At 40.2% G+C, this 20785-nt stretch overlaps 1 protein-coding gene across 2 annotated transcripts in view; it reads left to right on the top strand.

The window, feature by feature from the left end:
* Window positions 1-1644: 1644 nt before the first annotated feature.
* bmt2 (base methyltransferase of 25S rRNA 2 homolog) overlaps window positions 1645-20785 on the top strand; it is a 75584-nt gene continuing 56443 nt past the window's right edge. Inside the window, exon 1 of one of the 2 annotated variants that reach the window (XM_059978252.1) lies at window positions 1645-1855. In XM_059978252.1, coding sequence (XP_059834235.1) covers window positions 1693-1855 — 163 coding nt within the window. In that variant the 5' untranslated portion in view covers window positions 1645-1692. The remainder of the gene's footprint in view (window positions 1856-20785) is intronic. The other variant, XM_059978253.1, reaches the window with a different exon arrangement.

Raw genomic sequence — 20785 nt, 5'->3', positions numbered from 1 at the left:
AAATGGAAGAAGTGCTACACCTGCCCCCACACTTCTTCCCTCACCACCATCCCAGGCCCCAGACAGTCTTTTCAGGTGAGGCACCACTTCACCTGAGAGTCAACTGGTGTGATATACCGTATCCGGTGCTCCCGATGTGGCCATTTATACATTGGGGAGATCCGCCGCAGACTGGGAGACCGTTTCGCCGAACACCAGCGCTCGGTCCTCCAGCAGTGGCGGGATCTCCCTGTGGCCACACACTTCAATTCCACAGAACACTCCCACTCAGACATGTCTGTCCATGGCCTCCTCTACCGTCAAGATGAGGCCACACGCAGGTCGATGGAGCAATACCTTATCTCCCGTATAGGTAGCCTCCTACCTGCCAGCATGAACATCCAACTCACTGACCTCCGTTGATACCCCTGCCCCCCACCCTTACCTCCATCCCTATCTATTATTTTAGTCTGGTTCTCTTTCTCTCTCTTCCCCCCCCCCCCCACTCGCTATAATCTCTCCCCCAGCCCTACCTTTCTTTCTCTTTTATTTCCCATAATTCTCCACCTTCCCCTAGCCCATTTCCCTCCAGCCTATCACTTCCCAGGTCTCTACTTTATCCCTCCCCCCACTTCTTATCCCCCCTCGACCATCCCATGTTACTTCACTCCTGATGAAGGGTTTCGGCCTGAAACGTCGTCACTACCTCCTCCCATAGATGCTGTCTGGCCTGCTGAGTTCTGCCAGCATTTCATGTTTTTTATTTATTTCCAGCATCTGCAGATTCACTCATGTTGCCATAATCTCTATAATCTGTTTGAAATTTGAATTGCTGCTTATTCTAGAGTTGAAGAGAATTAGGCAGCTGTTTTGTAAGTGTGTGTTTTTTTTTAAATAAGCCTAGTTTATACACACAAAATGCTGGAGAATCTTAGCAGGCCAGGTAGCATCTACGGAAAAGAGTGAACCAATCCTGATGAAGGGTCTTGGCCCATAATGTCAACTTTACTCTTTTCCATTGATGCTGCCTGGCCTGCTGAGTTCTTCCAGTATTTTTTATTATGTTGATTTGCAGCATCAGCAGATTTTTTTCTTGTTTGTGAATGCCTAGTTTGGCTGGGCTGTCTATGTTCATGTTTCGCGTGGGTGTTTACAACAAAGTTCTCTGGCTGCCTGCCTTAAAAACTGTGATCTATTATAAAATTTTGATAAGTAGTGTAGACTGTAAGGATGTGTTTTTAATTGTAAGTGTTGCTTCTTCTAGTTGGACAGATGTTTTGTTAGAATTAGTGTTAAATTAAAACCATTGTTTTTCAATGTCTAAAGTATTTTGTCATTACCAGCACAGCGCATATTTTGATGGGGAATGAAGTTTTGTTTAGTAATATTGATCTGAACTTATTTTCTAGAGTCAAGTGCTCTTATACAAAATTAGGTTGATCAACGCCAAGATCTGGTCTTCATTCCAGAGCCTAAAATAAAGGTTATAACATAAACACAATAAAGTTTCAAGAAATTTCACTTTTCAAGATGTCAAGTAGTCAAAAGTGGCCCTAATTGAAGAAACACCTTTATACTTCCACACCAATTAGATGAATTTGACTTGCACCGACACGGAGACAGACAGCGGGCGGGAGGGGAGGAGGCGGGGCTGGAGCCGAGCGGAGCCGAGCGCAGCCGAACTGAGCCGAGCCGAGCCGATCGGCCAGCGGCATGGAGGAGGCTGTCGGTGGGTGCAATGCTGAGGCGGCCGATCGAACGACACTTGTCGGCGGCCAGACAGCGGCCTCCGAGGGCGACAGGAAACGGGAGCAGGAGAAACTCTCCGGGGTGGTGAAGAATGTCCACAGAAAGCTGCGCAAGAAATATCGAGAAGGTGAGAAAGGGGGCGGGTAGGCGGCTGAGCAATGGGGGCCCCGCTCGGTCAGCCCGAGGAGCCGGCGCCGGCGCCGGCATCGCCTGGGGCTCACGGCGGGCAGCGAGGAGAGGAGCCAGCTGTAACCGGGCCCTTGCCCTCTGCAGCACAGCCGGCTGTGTTTATATCTTTACTTCTCGCTGCAGTTCCACAATGTCGCCGCTCTCCAATCCTGCCTCTATTAAAACACTGCTGATGTGATTGTTTTGAAGAAATACAACTTTTTGCAAGCGATTTGTTTTAATATACTTGACCATCTTTACACCTTTCAATTTACTTTCCCAGTAAACATTTTCACAGCGTAGCACCGATACAAAAGAAATTTGCAGGAAATACCATATTTGCAATAATACTGTAAGTTTTTGAAATACTTATATTCGTACAGTAATGAGTAAATAATTTATCTTTGTCATTGTCTTTGACTTTATGGTTAGGAATAATTGAACGTTAATCGGCAAAAAAAAACTAACAATCTTGGGGATTTGTTATGGCGAGGTCTGGAAATGAATGCTTCCCCTTATTAATGAGTGTGGTGGGGGGGGAGGAGACTAAAGGAAAAATACTTTTTATAAGGCAGGAATTGGTAATTTAGGTAAAAAAAGAACACACACAAAAAGTGAGGGGTATCAGCGACTTAAGATGTTTTTGATCCTTTATGACTTCCAGGGTATCCGTGTAGAATGTGTGTGAGTTGTGCTTCAAGTTGAAGCATCTTGAAGCGCATTTGTGTTGTTTGCTTTATGTAAGCAGTTCTACAAGACCCTCTGAGGTTAGTGAATTCAGTAGCTATGTGTTTTCTTTTAAACGTCAAAACATAAACTGCATGTAGATGTATAATACATATACGGTATACAGTTTTTGTTTCCAAGGTTGAAATATAATACTGTTGTATTCATATTGCAATAAATACTGCTGCTTGGAATGTTGATTTTTAAATTTTTTTTAATAATTGTGTATATCCAGTTAAAACCATCCTTGCTGTGGTGCCCAGTTGAAGTTGTCACACATCTGCAATATCATGGAATTATCTCAGAACAGAAGAACATTTGAATTGCTTATCAGATCTGAATGTACATTAGTAATATCCCAATGCAGCAATATTTCCCAAGCAAAACAGTGGTTCAGAGTTTGTAGCCTGTGAAAAACTGACAGATTGTTGTTTACCACAGCAGAATGTGGTGGAAATGGGAGACATTCTCCACAACATCAAGACTTGAGATTTTTTACAGTGGAAACTTATTTATTTCCCCACATCTGCTTTTATTAGGTGACAGTTCATTGGAATACCAGAGCCCAGTAACAATGGGGGTCATCAGTTTAGCTTTGTGTCCAGTCGCTTTAAACAAACTCTCATTGGTAGAATGTCAAGAGTGCTAAATAGTTTTGGAATTTGCCGATGTGGCGCAAATAGCTGAAGTGCCATAAGGTTATTAAAATAATTTTTAAATTTAATTTGAAATATTTACATAAAGGAACTGCACAAAAAGCAAAGGTTTAAGTAAAAGTTTTTTTGAGGCTGTGGTTTCATATAGCATGGGATTGTCACCAGAGCACGGGCTATTCTGACCAATGGATTGTTCGGTTTAAATGCCTAATGCCAGACTTCTGAAAGAAACACTGGTCTTGGCTCAGGGGTTACCAATCTGTTGTCCACAGAGCCCTTGCTTAATGGTATTGGTCCATGGCAAGAAAAGGTTGGGAGCACAGAAGACATATTTCAAGATTCAAGAGTAGTTTTGAAGCTGGCTTGAAAACATTGCATATCTTTTCTAGCTGGTGGAAATCCAAAACCATGATTGCTCAGAATGGAGGAGGAGCTTCCAGGAGTTCAGATATGTGTTAATCTATGTACAGTGCAAACTGAACGATGCACAGTATCACAAATAACCAACACATATTTCCTGTCATGCATTGCCTGCTCCATCTTTGGTAAAGTCTATGTATCCTCTAGTAGGACTTCTAGGCACTTCAAAAGCAAGTGCAAATAAGCCATACTAGACCTAATGGATTGGCTAAGAAGTAGATGTGATGAAAAGTTAATTTAGACAGCTAAACTAGCTGCAAAACTTGCAAGACTTAAGAAGGGACTAGTTTATAAAGAATTTAAATATACACCAGTCTAGTGTTTACTGTTGATTGCAGGGTTGAAAATTTAAATATTGAATCCTAGGTGTATAGTTTATCCCTGCCAGCAACCTCTGAATTTCTGTGATGTTAAGTTACTCCAAAATTGCAGTTGAATAATGATGGTGAATGTTGATAATTCCACCATTAATACAAAGCCAAGACCAATAATACTCTAACAAGTTATATAGCACAGAATAATAGCAATTTATCAGAATAAGCTAGTAACAAAAGTGCATTTTAACTATTGACTTTGTTTTTAGGGATCGTTCTAGAGTGTAGGAATATGAGGGGAGATTTTATAAGGGGTATAGATAGCATAAATGCGAGCAGGCATTTTCCACTGAGGGTGGGTGAGACTAGAACTGGAGGTCATGGATTAAGGGTGAAAGGTGAAATGTTTAAGGGGAACATGAGAGGGAACTACTTCACTCAGAGGGTGGTGAGAGTGTGGAACAAGCTGCCAGTGGAAGTGGTTGATGTGGGTTTCATTTCAGCATTTAAGAGAAGTTAGATAAGTACAGGCAGGGCTTGGCAGAGTAGCAGTTTGGTATGGACCAGATGGGCTGAAGGGCCTGTTTCTGGGCTGTAGAACTCGATAACTCTATGGGTTATTTAATTTTCTATAAAATCAGAGCCTTCAGAAATTTATATATTACTAGAATAATAACTTAATCTTGCTAACAATACAGAAGATTTGACTACTGCTGTCTCTTTAGCCAAATGTTTTGAGGAATAATTTGTTACCCTATTAGATCTGTAACATGTTTGTCTGGAGTTTATGGAAGTAGGATTATTTTGCTGTTAAGTAAACAACTTATGTTGGTGGTGTTGGTGTCTCACACTTGTAGTGTCAAAAGAGAAGTTCTTTGCTGTCAGCTGTGGTTCCTGTTGTGTCTTAAAGTTCAAAGTAAGTGTATTATCAAAGTACACCAGTCACCCGAGATTCATTTACAGCAAGTACAAAGAAACACGATAGAATCAATGAAGGACAGCACCCATATAGGACGGACAAACAACCAATGTGCAAAAGACAACAAACTGTGTAAGTACGAGAGAGAAAGAGGAAAGAATAGTAATAAATAAACAAATCTTGAACATGAGATAAAGAGTCCTTGAAAGTAAGTCCATAGTTTATGGGAACAGTTCAGTATTGAGGGAAGTGAAGCTGGGTGAAGTTATTCCCCTCTGGTTCAAGAGCCTGAAGTTTGAGGGATAATGACTGTTCCTGAACCTGGTGGTGCAGGTTCTGAGGCTCCTGTACTTTCTTCCTAATGGCAGCAGTGAGAAGAGAGCACGGTCTGGGTGGTGGGGCCCTTGACAAAAGATGCTGTTTTCCTGCAATTGCGCTCTGTGTAGATGTGCTCAGTTGCAGGGAAGGCTTTACCCTTTGTGGTCTTAACTCCACATATATTTCAGAGCACGAGGAGAAACTGGCTGATACTTCACTGTTGTATTAAAGAAATCACTCTTTCAGATTAGATATTAAACCAATTCCCCATCTCCCTTTTCTGGCAGATGTGAAAGATTCCAAGTCAAATTTGAAAGTTACCCTGGAGTCTCATCATTATTTATCGTACAACCACACAAAAGTGAAATAGATCATTTAATCATTATTACGTTGCTACTTGTGAATGCTTGCTCTGTGCAAATTAACTACTGTGTTTCCTTTATTGAAACAATGAATGCACTTCAGAAATACTTGGCTGAAAACTGTCTTTGGAACATCTTGGGACTTTGCAACATCTTGGGACAGGGAATGGTGCAAGTGTTTCATTCAGTAGAATTAAAGTAAGTTTAGTTTATAGAATCATATAGTACCAAAAGAAGTTCTTCGGCCCATTATGTCTTGCAGTTATTTGAAAGACTTATCCCTTCCCATTGCTCTACTGTTTTCTTCATGTTTTTATCCAGTTTGCTTTGAAATTTATTATTAAATTTAAATCTGCTTTAATACACTCCAATGACTGTAAACATCATAGAAGTCACTTCATAAATTTTACTATACATGTCTGAAAGATGAGTTTTAAATCACTTACTGAGACTTCTGTCATTGTCATTAAGATTCTTCTACAGATAAAGAATTTTTATAAATAATGTAAATCTGAATACAAAGTGCTGAAAATACATCAGTCTGATCCTCAATAAAAAAATTTTGATCCTGTGGAAGTGTTATATGTATATTTTGTTTGTAAATAACTGATATAATTCTTATAGGAGTAGATCTGATCAATTTTGCTAGTAAAAAACGCACTTTTGGATAAGTTAGTTGGAATGACTTGGATTTTTTCCAATATACAGTACTTTCCTGTGAAATGCAATGTAAGCAGATAATGTTTCTCACAAACTAATAGCACTTCCCTTTCACTTGCTTCCAAACTGAATTAACATATAATAATAGCTGAAAGATTTACTTGACAAAACAATTATAACAGCTATGAAAGGTGCTCACTATCTCTCTTGCAACCTTTAAAGATTCACAATCAATATTTTGTTTTGGTAATTGGTTTACTAATGTACCATTTACCAAGATGCAGTGAAAAGCTTTTAACTGCATGCCTTCCAGACAGCATATTCAAAGCACTAGTATGTTGAGGTGGTACAACAGGTGTTAGAACAACACAGGATTTACATTTAGAATTATAGAGAAAGTGCAGTGGAGGATGATCCAGAGCTAGATTGAGAGATCAAGAGTTTATTTTGTAAGGTGCATGTTAAAGTGTTAAAACATGGGCTAGAAGCTGACCCTTAGCCTGGTGATGTGTGTTCTTAAGCTTTTGTATCTTCTCCTTGATGAATGGGGTGGGGGGGGGAAGAAGAGGAAATGACTGATATATTAATACCTTGGAACTTAAAAACTCTCAACAATCTCCATCTTGGCATCATTGATACCTGGAGTCATTGGAGGATCAACAACTTTTAAGTTCCCTGGTGTTATTTCAGAGGACTTGTCCTGGGCCCAGCACATAAGTACAATAACGAAGAAAGCATAGCTACATCTCGACTACTTTAGGAGTTCGTGAAGATTTGGCATGACATCTGAAACTTTGACAAACTTCTGTAGACATGTGGTGGAGAGTATATTGATTGGCTGCATCAGTCACAGCCTGGTATGGAAACCCCAATGCCCTTGAATGGAAAATGCTGTAGAAAGTAGTGAATATGGCCTAGTCTATCATGGCTAAAGCGTTCCCAACCATTGAGCACATCTACATGGAGCGTTATCACAGGAAAGGAGCATCCGTTGGCAGGGACTTCCACCACCCAGGTCATGCTGTCCTCTTGCTGCCACCCTCAGGAAGGTGGTATGGGTGCCCTAGAACTCACCATCAGGCTCTTGAACCAAAAGGGAAAATATCACCACCCCGTCACTGAACTGTTCCCACAAACTATGGACTCACTTTCTTCGTCTCAAGTTCACAGAATTTATTGCTTATTATTTATTTATTTATTTTTGTATTTGCATAGTTTGATGTCTTTTGCACACTGGTTGAATGTCCAAGTTGGCAAATCTTTCATTGATTCTGTATGGTTATTATTCTATTAATTTATTGAATATGTCTGCAAGAAACTGAATCTCAGAGTTGTACATGGCAATGTATATGTACTTTGATAATAAATTTACTTTGAACTTTGATACAGCTGGAATTGTATCTCCCCCCCCCCCCCCCCAACTTCCTGGTGTCAGTGGTGAGCTGGGGTTTTGCTAACATTGAGGGAGAGGTAGTTGCTTTGACACCAGGCCATTAGGCTGTTTATCTCCTTTCTGTACTCTTTCTCATTGTGGTTTAAGATCTGGCCCAGAACAGTTGTGTTATCTGAAAACTTATAAATGGAGTTAGACCAGAAAGTGGCCATGCAGTTGAAATTATCATCAAAAAAAACAACTGCTTGACAAAATCAGTAGATTAGGCAACATTTGTATAGGGAAATGTACAGTCGGAGTTTTGCATTGTGACCCTTCAGCTGTCCATTTCCCACTATACATGCTGCCTGACTTGCCAAATTCTTTCAGCAGTTTATTTAATTTTGCTCCAGTTTCCACCATCTGCAGTCTCGTCTTTGAACCACTTTCATTTTTGTGAGCCACCGAGGCAGATCTCATAAGCCACTGTAACTGTAGTCAAGGTTACATTTATTTGTATGTATTCTTGTATTGTTTTTCTGTTGTTCATTAAGGTTGTCCTCTTCTTAGATGCAAGAGGACAACCTGAATTTTGAACATTACAAATTGCAAGTAATAGGTAGAAGCATAGTTAGAATTGGCTTACTTAAGTTTCAATATTTCTACAGCATTAAATATTGTGATTCCTGCGAGTCAACGTATTTTGAATTATTGTGCTTGCAGTGTAAAAGTTAGTCAATTGTACAACCATTCTTGTTCTAGTAATCTTATACAGGGGTACAGTCTTTTGGGGTGTATGTAGTCTCAACTGCAGTCTAAATAGCTTCTACTTTTCATATGCATAATGATGGTGAAGAACAAAATGATGTGCATGTGAAGCATTTCTTTTGTCTTAGATAGTATATGTAATTTTTTTTTAAAGATAAATAGAATCCAGTTCATTGGGGCACATTGAGAGCAGTACATTTTGGCTCAATTAAATGGCTGCCCCAATTCACTGAAGTTTCATGGAAATAGATAAAAGGTATAAAAGAGATAAACTACTGTTCAACTGAGTAACAACTTATGTATTTAAATGAAATACAGAACAAATTAAAACACTACCAATACCACTTCTGTACTATAAAACTGTATTAGTTCCAAATAATTATCTAAGTATGCTGCTGTGTTCTTTTGACTGTAAATTAACAAATTCAGCATGGACACCTAGTGCAAATAATAAACTGCCTTCATATAATGCCTTTTGCAATTCCATCCTCCAAATCTTCATTTTTCTTGTAACAGTCAATATGATTGTTAATACCTTAATTCTTAATAGTTCCGTATGTGTTGAGGTAGTGAAATTGTTTTCATTTCACTCCCAGCCGTTTCTGGCATCTCCAAGCCTGAAAGCTTGAAATTGCAGTGAGCAAAGCAGTTCTGAATTATTTTATTGCTTATTTCTCGCCAACTATCAGTAACAAAAATCATTGCTATTTGGAAAGAAAACACACACAACTGACGCTATTTAAAAAGTGTTAGCTCTAAGCACGGTGAAGTGTGTAATGGCCACACAAGTGCACATGACTGACACATGTTGACTAGTTAGAAGCTTCAATAGTTTCCTGTTCCAATTAAGCAACACAGAAAATCCCAGCTAATTTCTCAATTTTATTTCTGTCAGAGTTGTCCCAAATAAGTGGCTTCCTCAATTAGCCGATGGCCCAATTAACCAGAATTTACTTATTGTATTATTCTTTAAGTTTATAGATTATCAAGCAAGTTCAACACATACCCATTATATAAAAATATATCAGCAATTCTAGAGAAGCAGAAGCTAAGGTAATTTGTAATCCTATTGATAGCTCAGTTTGAATTCCTAACTAAAGAGAAAATAACCATATAACACTGCAGCACGGAAACAGGCCATCTTGGCCCTTCTAGTCCGTGCCGAACGCTTACTCTCACCTAGTCCCACCGACCTGCACTCAGCCCATAACCCTCCATTCCTTTCCTGTCCATGTACCTATCCAAATCTTTTCTTAAATGACAATATCGAACCTGCCTGTACCATTTCTACTGGAATCTCATTCCACACAGCTGCCACTTTCTGAGTAAAGAAGTTCCCCCTCGTGTTACCCCTAAACTTTTGCCCATTAACTCTCAACTCATGTCCTCTTGTTTGAATCTCCCTTATTCTCAATGGAAAAAGCCTATCCACGTCAGCTCTGTCTACCCCCCTCATAATTTTAAATACCTCTATCAAGTCCCCCCTCAACCTTCTACACTTCAAAGAATGAAGACCTAACTTGTTCAACCTTTCTCTGTAACTTAGGTGCTGAAACCCAGGTAATGTTCTAGTAAATCTTCTCTGTACTCTCTCTATGTTGTTGACATCTTTTCTATAATTCGGTGGCCAGAACTGTACACAATACTCCAAATTTGGCCTCACCAATACCTTGTACGATTACATCCGAACTCCTATACTCAATGCTCTGATTTATAAAGGCCAGCATACTAAAAGCTTCCTTCACCACCCTATCCACATGAGATTCCACCTTCAGGGAACTATGCACCATTATTCCTAGATCACTCTGTTCTACTGCATTCCACAATGCCCTACCGTTTACCCTGTATTTTGATTAGTCCTACCAAAATGTAGCACCTCACATTTATCAGCATTAAACTCTCATCAGCCAACTTTCAGTCCACTCTTCTAACTGGCTTAAATCTCTCTGCAAGCTTTGAAAACCTACTTCATTATCCACAATGCCACCTATCTTAGTATCATCTGCATACTTACTAATCCAATTTACCACCCCATCATCCAGATTATTAATGTATATGACAAACAACATTGGACCCAGTACAGATCCCTGAGGCACACCACTAGTCACCGGCCTCCAACCTGACAAACAGTTACCCACCTCTACTCTCTGGCATCTCCCATCCAGCCACTGTTGAATCCATTTTACTACTTCAATATTAATACCTAACAATTGAACCTTCCTAACTAATCTTCCATGCAGAACCTTGTCAAAGGCCTTACTGAAGTCCATATAGACAACATCCACTGCTTTACCCTCATCAACTTTCCTAGTAACTTCTTCAAAAAATATAAGATCTGTCAAACATGACCTTCCACCCACAAATCCATGTTGACTGTTCCTAATCAGACCCTGTCTGTCCAGATAATTATATATACCATCTCTAAGAATACTTTCCATTAATTTACCCGCCACTGACGTCAAACACAGGCTGATAATTGCTAGGTTTACTCTTAGAACCCTTTTTAAACAATGGAATCACGTGAGCAATACGCCAATCCTCCGGCATCATCCCCATTTCTAATGACATTTGAAATATTTCTGTCAGAGCCTCTGCTATTTCTACACTGACTTCCCTCAAGGTCCTAGGGAATATCCTGTCAGGACCTGGAGACTTAGCCACTTTTACATTCTTTAAAAGTGCCAGTACTTCCTCTTCTTTAATCATCATAGTTTCTATAACTACCCTACTTATTTCCCTTACCTTACACAATTCAATATCCTTCTCCTTATTGAATACCAAAGAAAAGAAATTGTTCAAAATCTCCCCCATCTGTTTTGGCTCCACACTTAGCTGACCACTCTAAGGGACCAATTTTATCCCTCACTATCCTTTTGCTATTAATATAACTGTAGAAACCCTTTGGATTTATTTTCACCTTACTTGCCAAAGCAACCTCATATCTTTTAGCTGTTACGAATCCCGTAACTGGAGAACTTACCAGCAAAGATAGAGAGGTCCGTTGAAGTCTGATGTCACTATTTTCAAACGTTTTTATTTATAAAGGGACACAGAAGTAAGGTTAATACATACATTCAGATAGTGCACATCATCAACACTCAATCTAAAGCTCGGGTATAGTAATAATCATCATTAAGAAATGAGCTCTGCTGTTGTCTAGGGGTTAATAGATTGTCAGTTGGAAATATAAAAGTCACTCAGAAGTCTGCAGACTTTTGCCCTCCGGCTGGGTTTCACGTGTTTTAGAGGGATTGGTGAGAACAAAAAAGAAGTCTTGCCCGTGTCTTTATGATCACTCCGTTAAAATCAGGGGAGCGTTGGTTTTTCCCGTTGTTAGTTCAAAGTCCTTCTCGGTAGTATCAGCCACCCGCTCCCCAGGCAAAGGGGTTAGGAGCACACGTGGCGTTGAGTGGCTTCCAGCTCTCCCAGGAGCATTGAGCGAGCAAGTTCGTCTGGTGCATCGCTAGGGTACTGCCTCCTGCAGTCCGCTTTTATCTTTACTTGCAGAGTTGTAGCTGTCCATCAAAGTAGGGGGATGCAATCTCCCTCCCACTTTGCCCGATGGTGTTCATGTCCATGCTTGCTGTCACGTAGTAGGGACACACAGGTGCCTCTAAGAACAATGGTCAGAACCGTTGCATTGTCTCTCACTTCCGAGACCCGAATTAATAGCGATCTTGCGATTCTCCGGAAGGAGGGGGCTGCTCCCGCTCCTTCGGCCCCTCAGAGCTGTGGTACCTTCAAAACATAGCTTTTCTAATTTCTTTTTTAAGATTCTTTTTACATTCTTTATATTCCTCGAGCACCTCATTTACTCCATGCTGCCTATATTTATTGTAGATCTTTCTCTTTTTCCGAACCGTTTCCAATATCCCTTGAAAACCATAGCCGCTCAAACTTTTAACCTTTCCTTTCAACCTAACAGAAACATAAAGATTCTGTACCCTCAAAATTTCACCTTTAAATGACCTCCATTTCTCTATTCTATCCTTCCCATAAAACAAATTTTCCCAATCCACTCCTTCTAAATCCTTTCGCATCTCCTCAAAGTTAGCCTTTCTCCAATCAAAAATCTCAACCCTGGGTCCAGACCTGTCCTTCTCCATAATTATATTGAAACTAATGGCATTGTGATCACTGGACCCAAAGTGCTCCCCAACACATACCTCCGTCACCTGACCTATTTCATGCCCTAACAGGAGATCCAACACTGCCCATTCTCTAGTTGGTACCTCTTATGTATTGCTGCAAAAAACTATCCTGCACACATTTTACAAACTCCAAACCATCCAGCCCTTTCACAGTATGGGCTTCCCAGTCTATGTGTGGAAAATTAAAATCTTCCACAATCACAACCTTATGCGTACTACAAATATCTGCTATCTCCTTACAAATTTGCTCCTCCAATTCTCACTCCCCATTAGGTGGTCTATAATACACCCCTATAAGTGTTACTACACCTTTCCCATTCCTCAATTCTACCCAAATAGCCTCCCTAGATGAGTCCTCTAATCAATCCTGCCAAAGCACCGCTGTAATATTTTCTCCGACAAGCAATGCAACACCTCCCCCTATTGCCCCTCAGATTCTATCACATCTGAAGCAACAAAATCCAGGAATATTTAGTTGCCAATCACACCCCTCCTGCAACCATGTTTCACTAATAGCTACAACATCATATTTCCAGGTATCAATCCATGCTGTAAGCTCATCCACCTTTCTTACAATGCTCCTAGCATTAAAATAGATGCATTTAAGAAATTCTCCCCCCTTACTCTGTTTATTTCTAACGGTGCAAACAACTTTATTATCTTTTTCTTCCTTCTCCCCTACATCTTCGGTCTGAGCGCTCCCCTTCTCTCTCAACTGCCTATCCTACCTCACACACTGTCTACTAGCTTTCTCTATTTGTGAACTAACCTCCTCTCTCCTAGTCTCTTCAATTTGATTCCCACCCCCCAACCAATCTAGTTTAAAGTCTCCCCAGTAGCCTTTGCAAATCTCCCCAACAGGATATTGGTCCCCCAGGATTCAAGTGCGACCCAACCTTTTTGTACAGGTCACACCTGCCCCAAAAGAGGTCCCAATGATCCAGAAACCTGAATCCTTGTCCCCTGCTCCAATCCCTCAGCCACATATTTATCCTCCACCTCATTCCATTCCTACTCCCACTGTCGTGTGGCACAGGCAGTAATCCTGAGATTACTACCTTTGCGGTCCTTCTTCTCAACTCCCTTCCTAACTCCTTATATTCTCCTTTCAGGACCTCTTCCCTTTTCCTACCTATGTCATTGGTGCCTATATGTACCACAACTTCTGGCTCTTCACCCTCCCACTTCAGGATATCTTGGCCGCGATCAGAAATATCCCGGACCCTTGCACCAGGAAGGCAAACTACCATTCCTAACTATCGAGTCCCCTATTACTACTGTCTTCCACTACCTTTCCCTACCCTTCTGAGCTACAGGGCCAGACTCTGTGCCAGAGGCACAACCACTGTTGCTTCCCCCAGGTAGGCTGTTCCCCCCCCCCCCCCACCCAACAGTACTCAAACAGGAATACTTATTGTCAAGGGGTACAGCCACTGGGTACTCTCTAGTACCTGACTCTTCCCCTTTTCTCTCCTAACCGTGACCCACTTGTCTGCCTCCCATGGCCCCAGTGTGACTACTTGCCTGTAACTCCTCTCTATCAACTTCTCACTCTCCCTGACCAAACGAAGGTCATTGAGCTGCAGCTCCTGTTCCCTAACACGGTCCCTTAGGAGCTGCAGCTCGGCGCACCTGGCGCAGATGTGGACGTCCAGGAGGCTAGGAGACTCCAGGACTTCCCACATCCGACACCGAGAACAACAAGCTGCTCTCACACTCATAATTCCCCCTTTCCTCAAATAACTGGAAAAACTGAAACCTAAACCTACCTTGCCTCGCCTGTTTCCACCTAAACCCGTTGAGCCAAGGCCCTTCACTCTGTTCCCGGCTCACTCTGCTGCCCACTGTATGAGGCTGTGTTCCTTTTAAATCTTCCACGCTTCACTGCCCGACGTCACACACCTGCGCAGTCGCGCCTCTCTTAACTCCGATGAGAAGAAAAAAAATCAAAATGGCTCCCGCTGCACTCCTGTTCTGATTTGCAGACGTCCTTCTCCAAATATGTGAACTTGATCTCATGAGCCCGTCTAACCAGACCTTCACAGTTCCTTATTTCTGTTTTGTTATTACACAGCACTTTCTTCCAGCTGCTGTTGCTCAGCCTTGTGATTATACTGCCCAAGAATTTGTCTTGTGTTACTTTCATTCTAATTTATAGTGGGAAATTAGTTTATTCAACTATGATCTAATTTAAAATTCTTACTTCATCACAAGATACTGCGTCAGTTAGATGTTTAGATCATATAAATAACCCATTTAAAGTAGTCAGTTCAATAGGGCCTAGTCTAAATTAAAGAGTTTAAAGGCTGGCCTTAGCACTTTGATTACGCCTTTTTCATTTGTGGCAGAGACCAAAGATAGGATTCTTTGTCAAACTCAGACTTCCAGGAATGGAATTGAGAACCATTCATACCTAACCTCAGGACTGCTGAAGAAAAACAAATGTTAGGTGTGGATCACTTTTTTTTTAACAGTGCTTCTTATACACTATAACATGCAATATTTATTTGCATAACTTATCTTGATCTATGATTGTTTTGGACCATAGCTTCCTGCTGTATCACTTCACATGTATTACTTCTAATCCATTTTAATAACAAAAAATGAGAATCTGTGCTAAGCTATAGTGGTAACATTGTGTAACAAGAATATTGGGTCACAAACAAGGAAATGATTGTTTAGTGTTGCTTTACATTTAACATTCATTAGGTCCTACTGAAGATGAATCGTAGGAGTCTTTTTCTGTGGGTAGAATTTTTTTGTGTGTATTACTTGGCTCTGATCAGCGTTCACCTTGTAATTTCCATTAGTTCAGCAAAAGTTTTATTATGTTCTCTTTTATATTTCAAAACAAAGTATATTCAGTGCATACTTGAGCATTAAGTTGTTTATGTGTTACAAGATAGAAGAGCATTTGGCCCATCAAGTCCATTCCACTATTTTATCATGGCTGATCCATTTCTGCCTCAGCCCCAATCTCCTGCTTTCTCCCTGTAACCCTTCGTGCCTTGACTAATCAAGAATCTATCAACCTCTGCTTTAAATATACCCAATGACTTGGTCTCTACAGCTGCCTGTGGCAATAAATTCCACAGATTCACCATTCCCTGGCTAAAGAAATTCTTACTAATCTGTTCTAAATGAACGTCCCTCTTTTCATAGGCTGTGCCCTCTCAATCTTAGACTCCCCCGCCATAGGAAACATCTTCACATTTACTCTATCTGGGCCTTTCAACATTCGATACGTTTCAATATGATCCCCCTCATTCCTCTGAATTCCAATGAGTACAGGCCGAGCCATCAAACATTCCTCATATAATAAGCCTTTCAATTCAACTTATATGTTCTAATCATTATCTCTTATTTTGTTTTTGCTTGTGCCTCTTTTACTAATGCTTCATCTTTCATGTTTTTATACCATAAAATTTGAAGTTCCTGCCAACAGCATTATAAGAGGATCTTCTCCCCTCAGTTCTCCCTTATCACTATCTCAAAGAAGGCATGCCAGCGGCTCTCCATTAGGAGTTTGAGGAGATTTGGTATGTCGCCAAAGGTTCTTGCAAATTTCCTCAAATATATAATGGAGAGCATTCTGCGTGGTTGCATCACTGCCTGGCATGGGGACTTCAATGTGCAGGATTGAAAGACTGCAGGCCAACCCTATAATGGGCACAACCCTTTTGACCAGTGAGGACACCTTCAAGCGGCAGTGCCTTATGGATGGACATCCATCCATAAAGAAGCTCACCATTTGTGACATGCCCTCTTGTTAATACCATTGATGTGCCTGAAGACTCACCCTTAATATTTTAGGAGCGGATTCTTTCCCTCTGCCATCAGAGTTTTGAAAGGTTCATGAACACTATCTCATTACTTGTCTTTTGCATTATTTATTTGTTTTTGTAACTTAGTCATTTTACACTCAGTGGCCACTTTATTAGATAAGCCTATACATCTACCCATGCAAATATCTAATTGGCCAGTTGTGTAGCAGCAACTCAATGCATAAAACCATGCAGACATAGTCAAGCCATTCAGTTATTATTCAGACCCAACATCATAATGGGGAAGCAATGTGATGTAGGTGACTTTGACTGTGGAATGATGTTGGTGCCAGACAGGGTGGTTTGACTATCTCAGAAACTGCTGATCTCCTGTCTAGAGTTTACGGATAATGGTGCGAAAAACAGAGAAAAAAAAATCCAGTTAATGTAGTTCTGTGGCAAAAACACTTGTTAATGGGAGAGTTCAGAGGATAATGGCCAGACTGGCTCAAACTGATAGGAAGGCAACGGTAACTCAAATAACTTCATGTTACGTAGTAACAAGAGAAAATCTGCAGATGCTGGAAAGCTGATGAAGTGTCTCGGCCTGAAACGTCGACTATTTACTCTTTTCCATAGATGCTTCCTGGCCTGCTGAGTTCCTCCAGCATTTTGTGAATGTTACAACAGTGGTCTGCAGAAGAGCGTCTCTGAATGCACAGTATGTTGAATCTTGAAGTGGGTGGGCTACAGCAGCAGAAGACCACAAACATGCACTCAGTCACTACTTTATTAGGTACAGGAGGAACTTAATAAAGTGACCACTGAGTATATTTCCCTTCTTGCTAAGGAATTAGATTTCATTTCTTACCAAAAGAGCCACACCACCATCTCTGCCTACCTGCCTGCCTTTCGATAGGATGTGTGTCTGTAGATGTTTAACTCCCAGCTCTGATCTTCTTTCAGCCACGTTCTAACTCAGCTGAGCTCATCTACCTTGTTATGCATTCAATTATAACCCCTGCAGTCCTGATTCATTGACTCTCATCTCAAATTTATCTCCATGTTGCCTGAATTTAAATTCTTACCCCTTTCTGGACTTCTTTTGTCTTACTCTTGAGAATTCAGTAACCTCTCCTGCACTCTCCTTCCCTTTTCCTTTATCCACATTTTTCTAATCTGTTGGACCCATCCCCCTACTAATTAGTTTAAAACCCTAGATTTCTATTCAAAAAATTTTCAAAGGGCATGGGAAGAAATTAGGAATATGGTGTGGAGGTAAATGATCAGGCATGATTGTACTGAACGATGAACCAGGCTTGAATGAGACATGTTTGCTTACAATTTATATGTTTTAAATATAACTGACAACAATGAGATGAAGACAGGCCATTGAAGTTAAAAACCTTGACATAGTCCTCTCTGCACTATTTGTATTTAAATAATACAGTTAAGTTCTTAAATTCTTCTGAATCCCCACACGATCAATTTTCAATTTTCATGAAGTCTGGGAAAAATAATAGTGCACATCTATGAAGGAAAAATAGAGAAACCATTATGACTTCCCTTATTCAACTAATTTTCTTTTGACAGTGTGGGGATGTAGGAATCTGAACAATGCCCCATATAATTTAATTCAACAATATTAAATTGTTCAATGCTTAAACAAAACAGCAAATTCAAAGTGTTATCCCTTTTGTAGGTTTAGATATTGTAATGGTGTCAATTTATGTGCATTAATAAAATCCTTGAGGTGGAAAATAGTCAAACACCATTTTAAACTATTTCCCCTTGTCTTGCTATCTTTAAGATTGTTCATTTTTTACATTATAAGACCATAAGCTAAGATGCAGGAGCAGAATTGGGCCATTTGGCCCATTGAGTCTACTCCATCATTTCATAATGGCCGATCCAATTTTTCTCCTGCCCCCAATCTTCCACCTTCTCCCCATATCCCATTGCACCCGGACCAATCAAGAATCTATTAACCTCTGCCTTAAATAGACATAGAGACTTGGCCTCCACAGCTGCCTCTGGCTAAGAATTCCATAGATTCACCACTCTGTGGCTAAAGGAATTCCTCCTCATCTCTATTCTAACAGAATACCCCTCTATTTTGAGGCTGTGTCTTCTGGTCTTAGACTCTCCCACCATAAGAAGCAGCCTGGGAGGCCACAGTGCCTTCAAATATTATCTATGTTGTTTCCAGTACCAAGGTTATACATATCACTATTTCAATGCTGGGCTTAACAGTTGGCAGGTATCCCCAAAAGCAGAAGGTGTTGAATGGATAAACATTCATCTTCCATGGGAGGGAGGTGGTAGCTCTGCTCTTGTGATAACTTTTCCAAGAAAAATCCGCATTTATTAGGTACTTTGTTATCAGCTTTCAGTCCTTTCAAGGAATTGAACAATTTTTTTTTTATTTATTGAGATACAGCACAGAATAGGCCCTTCTGGCCCTTTGAGCCACACCAGCCAGCAATACTCCAAATTAACCCGAGCCTAATCACAGGACAATTTACAGTGATCAATTAACCTACCAACCTGTACATCTAGAATCTCTGTTAACTGGGCTGCACAGGCCTTTAGCACCCGACCAGGTATCAAGGCCCTGCAGCTTTATGTAGGTTGACCCTGGCTAGGGGTTTCCTCACATCAGCTGTGGCCAGACAAAATACCTACTCCTGGGGGTTGGGAAGGGGGGAGAGAGTGGAAATAGAGTCCCTCCTCATCAGCACATTATTCTGTCCATCATAAGATACAGGAGCAGAATTAGGCCATTTAGCCCATTGAGTCTGCTCTGTCATTTCATTATGGCTGATCTATTTTCCCTCTCAGCTCCAAGCTCTTGTCTTCTCCCCATAACCTTTCATGCCCTGACTAATCAAAACTCTTATCAACTTCTTCCTTAAATGTACCCAATGACGCCCTCCACAGCTGCCTGTGGCAACAAATTCCACAGATTCACCACTCTGTGGCTAAGAAATTCCTTTCATCTCCTGTTCTAAAAGGATACCCCTCTATTCAGAGTCTGTGTGCTCTGTTCTTGGACTACCCCCATCATAGGTCTTGCTGACCTGAGAGCTGTCTTATCCCTCAATCTGAAGGCAGCATCCTGATCTCTCAGCCATGCCAGGATCTCTGCTGTCAGCCGTGGCTTCTGATTTGTCCTCGTATAGATAGATGTGTTTAATAATGGTGACTCCTTTATGTAATTAGTCATAGATCTCACAGATTGGCTGATCTTAATATGATAGCCATAGGTAGCTACCTTCCTGAACACGTTCTAATTAGTGTTTTCAAAACAGTCCTGCAATGCTGAGGTTGCTCCTTTCTAGCCAGGTCTTTATATTCATTATAATAAACTTATAACAAATATAAAATAACTTGTGCAGTTCAAATTGATTTCAAAGCATTAATTTAATAAAATAAAATTGAATCAGAAAAACTAATCTGATTTTAAGCCAAATGTCATTCATACAACTACTGTTACCCTTCAGGATTGAATATAGTCTGGTGAAAGATGCTCCTTCTAGCTTTCTTCAGATGCACAGGTAAATCAATACTTGGATCTCAGTTTCTCCCGGTTCTGAGTGCATAGACCTGAAAGAAATGAATGTTTTCATTTATTGTTTCATAGTTGCATACAATGTAGCAATAATAATTTTTTAAGGCTTAATGCATTTGGCATGACAAATTTTGTGATATTCTATCATTGTTTGTCTTCTGGCTAAATTCAAAGCCATAAACATGACTCGTATCCTGAAAACATACATCTATGTCTATCATTGAAAAGCTCCTTAAAAGTTCTGCACACTTTTTTGACACCTAATTATTAGGCTGAAGAACAATTAAAATGCTAAATATTAAGATTATCCAATATAAGCCAAAGTAGATTAAACAGTTTTTTATTTAGCATAGAAATTAAAACAGGTCTGTAGTAAGCAATTATGTGGATCTCTTTAATGCTGTAACTTCTAAACAATTGTATCTCAACACTATAAACAATATTTTCAAAAGGTGAAATACCCAGAGTTATTTAATTTTCTTTCATTCTAACTTCTGATGTTTCATCTTTTTCTAAACTAGACCTGGCATCATCAGTTTCTCTCTCTCTCAGCATTCTTTTCTGTGGCCTCGCATTTCAAGTCTCTAAATTAATCTGAAATGATGCTCAATTTCAAGTGCACAATTTATTATAATTATCTGTGAATAGACTGATAATTTCTGTAGCATCACAGTCCATGCACCTGCTTTTGGATCTATCTGCCTACATAGAAGATGCATCATTTTCTTCAGTCATTCACTCACACTTTTTCAAAGGTTTCACAGGTACATTTAATGTCAGAGAAATGTATACAATATACATCCTGAATTGCTTTTTCTTCTCAACTGCCCATGAAAAATGGAAGGGTGCTCTCAAAGAATGAATGACAGTTAAATGTTAGAACCCCAA

This window comes from Hypanus sabinus, chromosome 8 (assembly GCF_030144855.1).
Source record: "Hypanus sabinus isolate sHypSab1 chromosome 8, sHypSab1.hap1, whole genome shotgun sequence".
NCBI lineage: Eukaryota > Metazoa > Chordata > Chondrichthyes > Myliobatiformes > Dasyatidae > Hypanus > Hypanus sabinus.
This window is presented reverse-complemented; position numbering and strand designations above follow the sequence as displayed.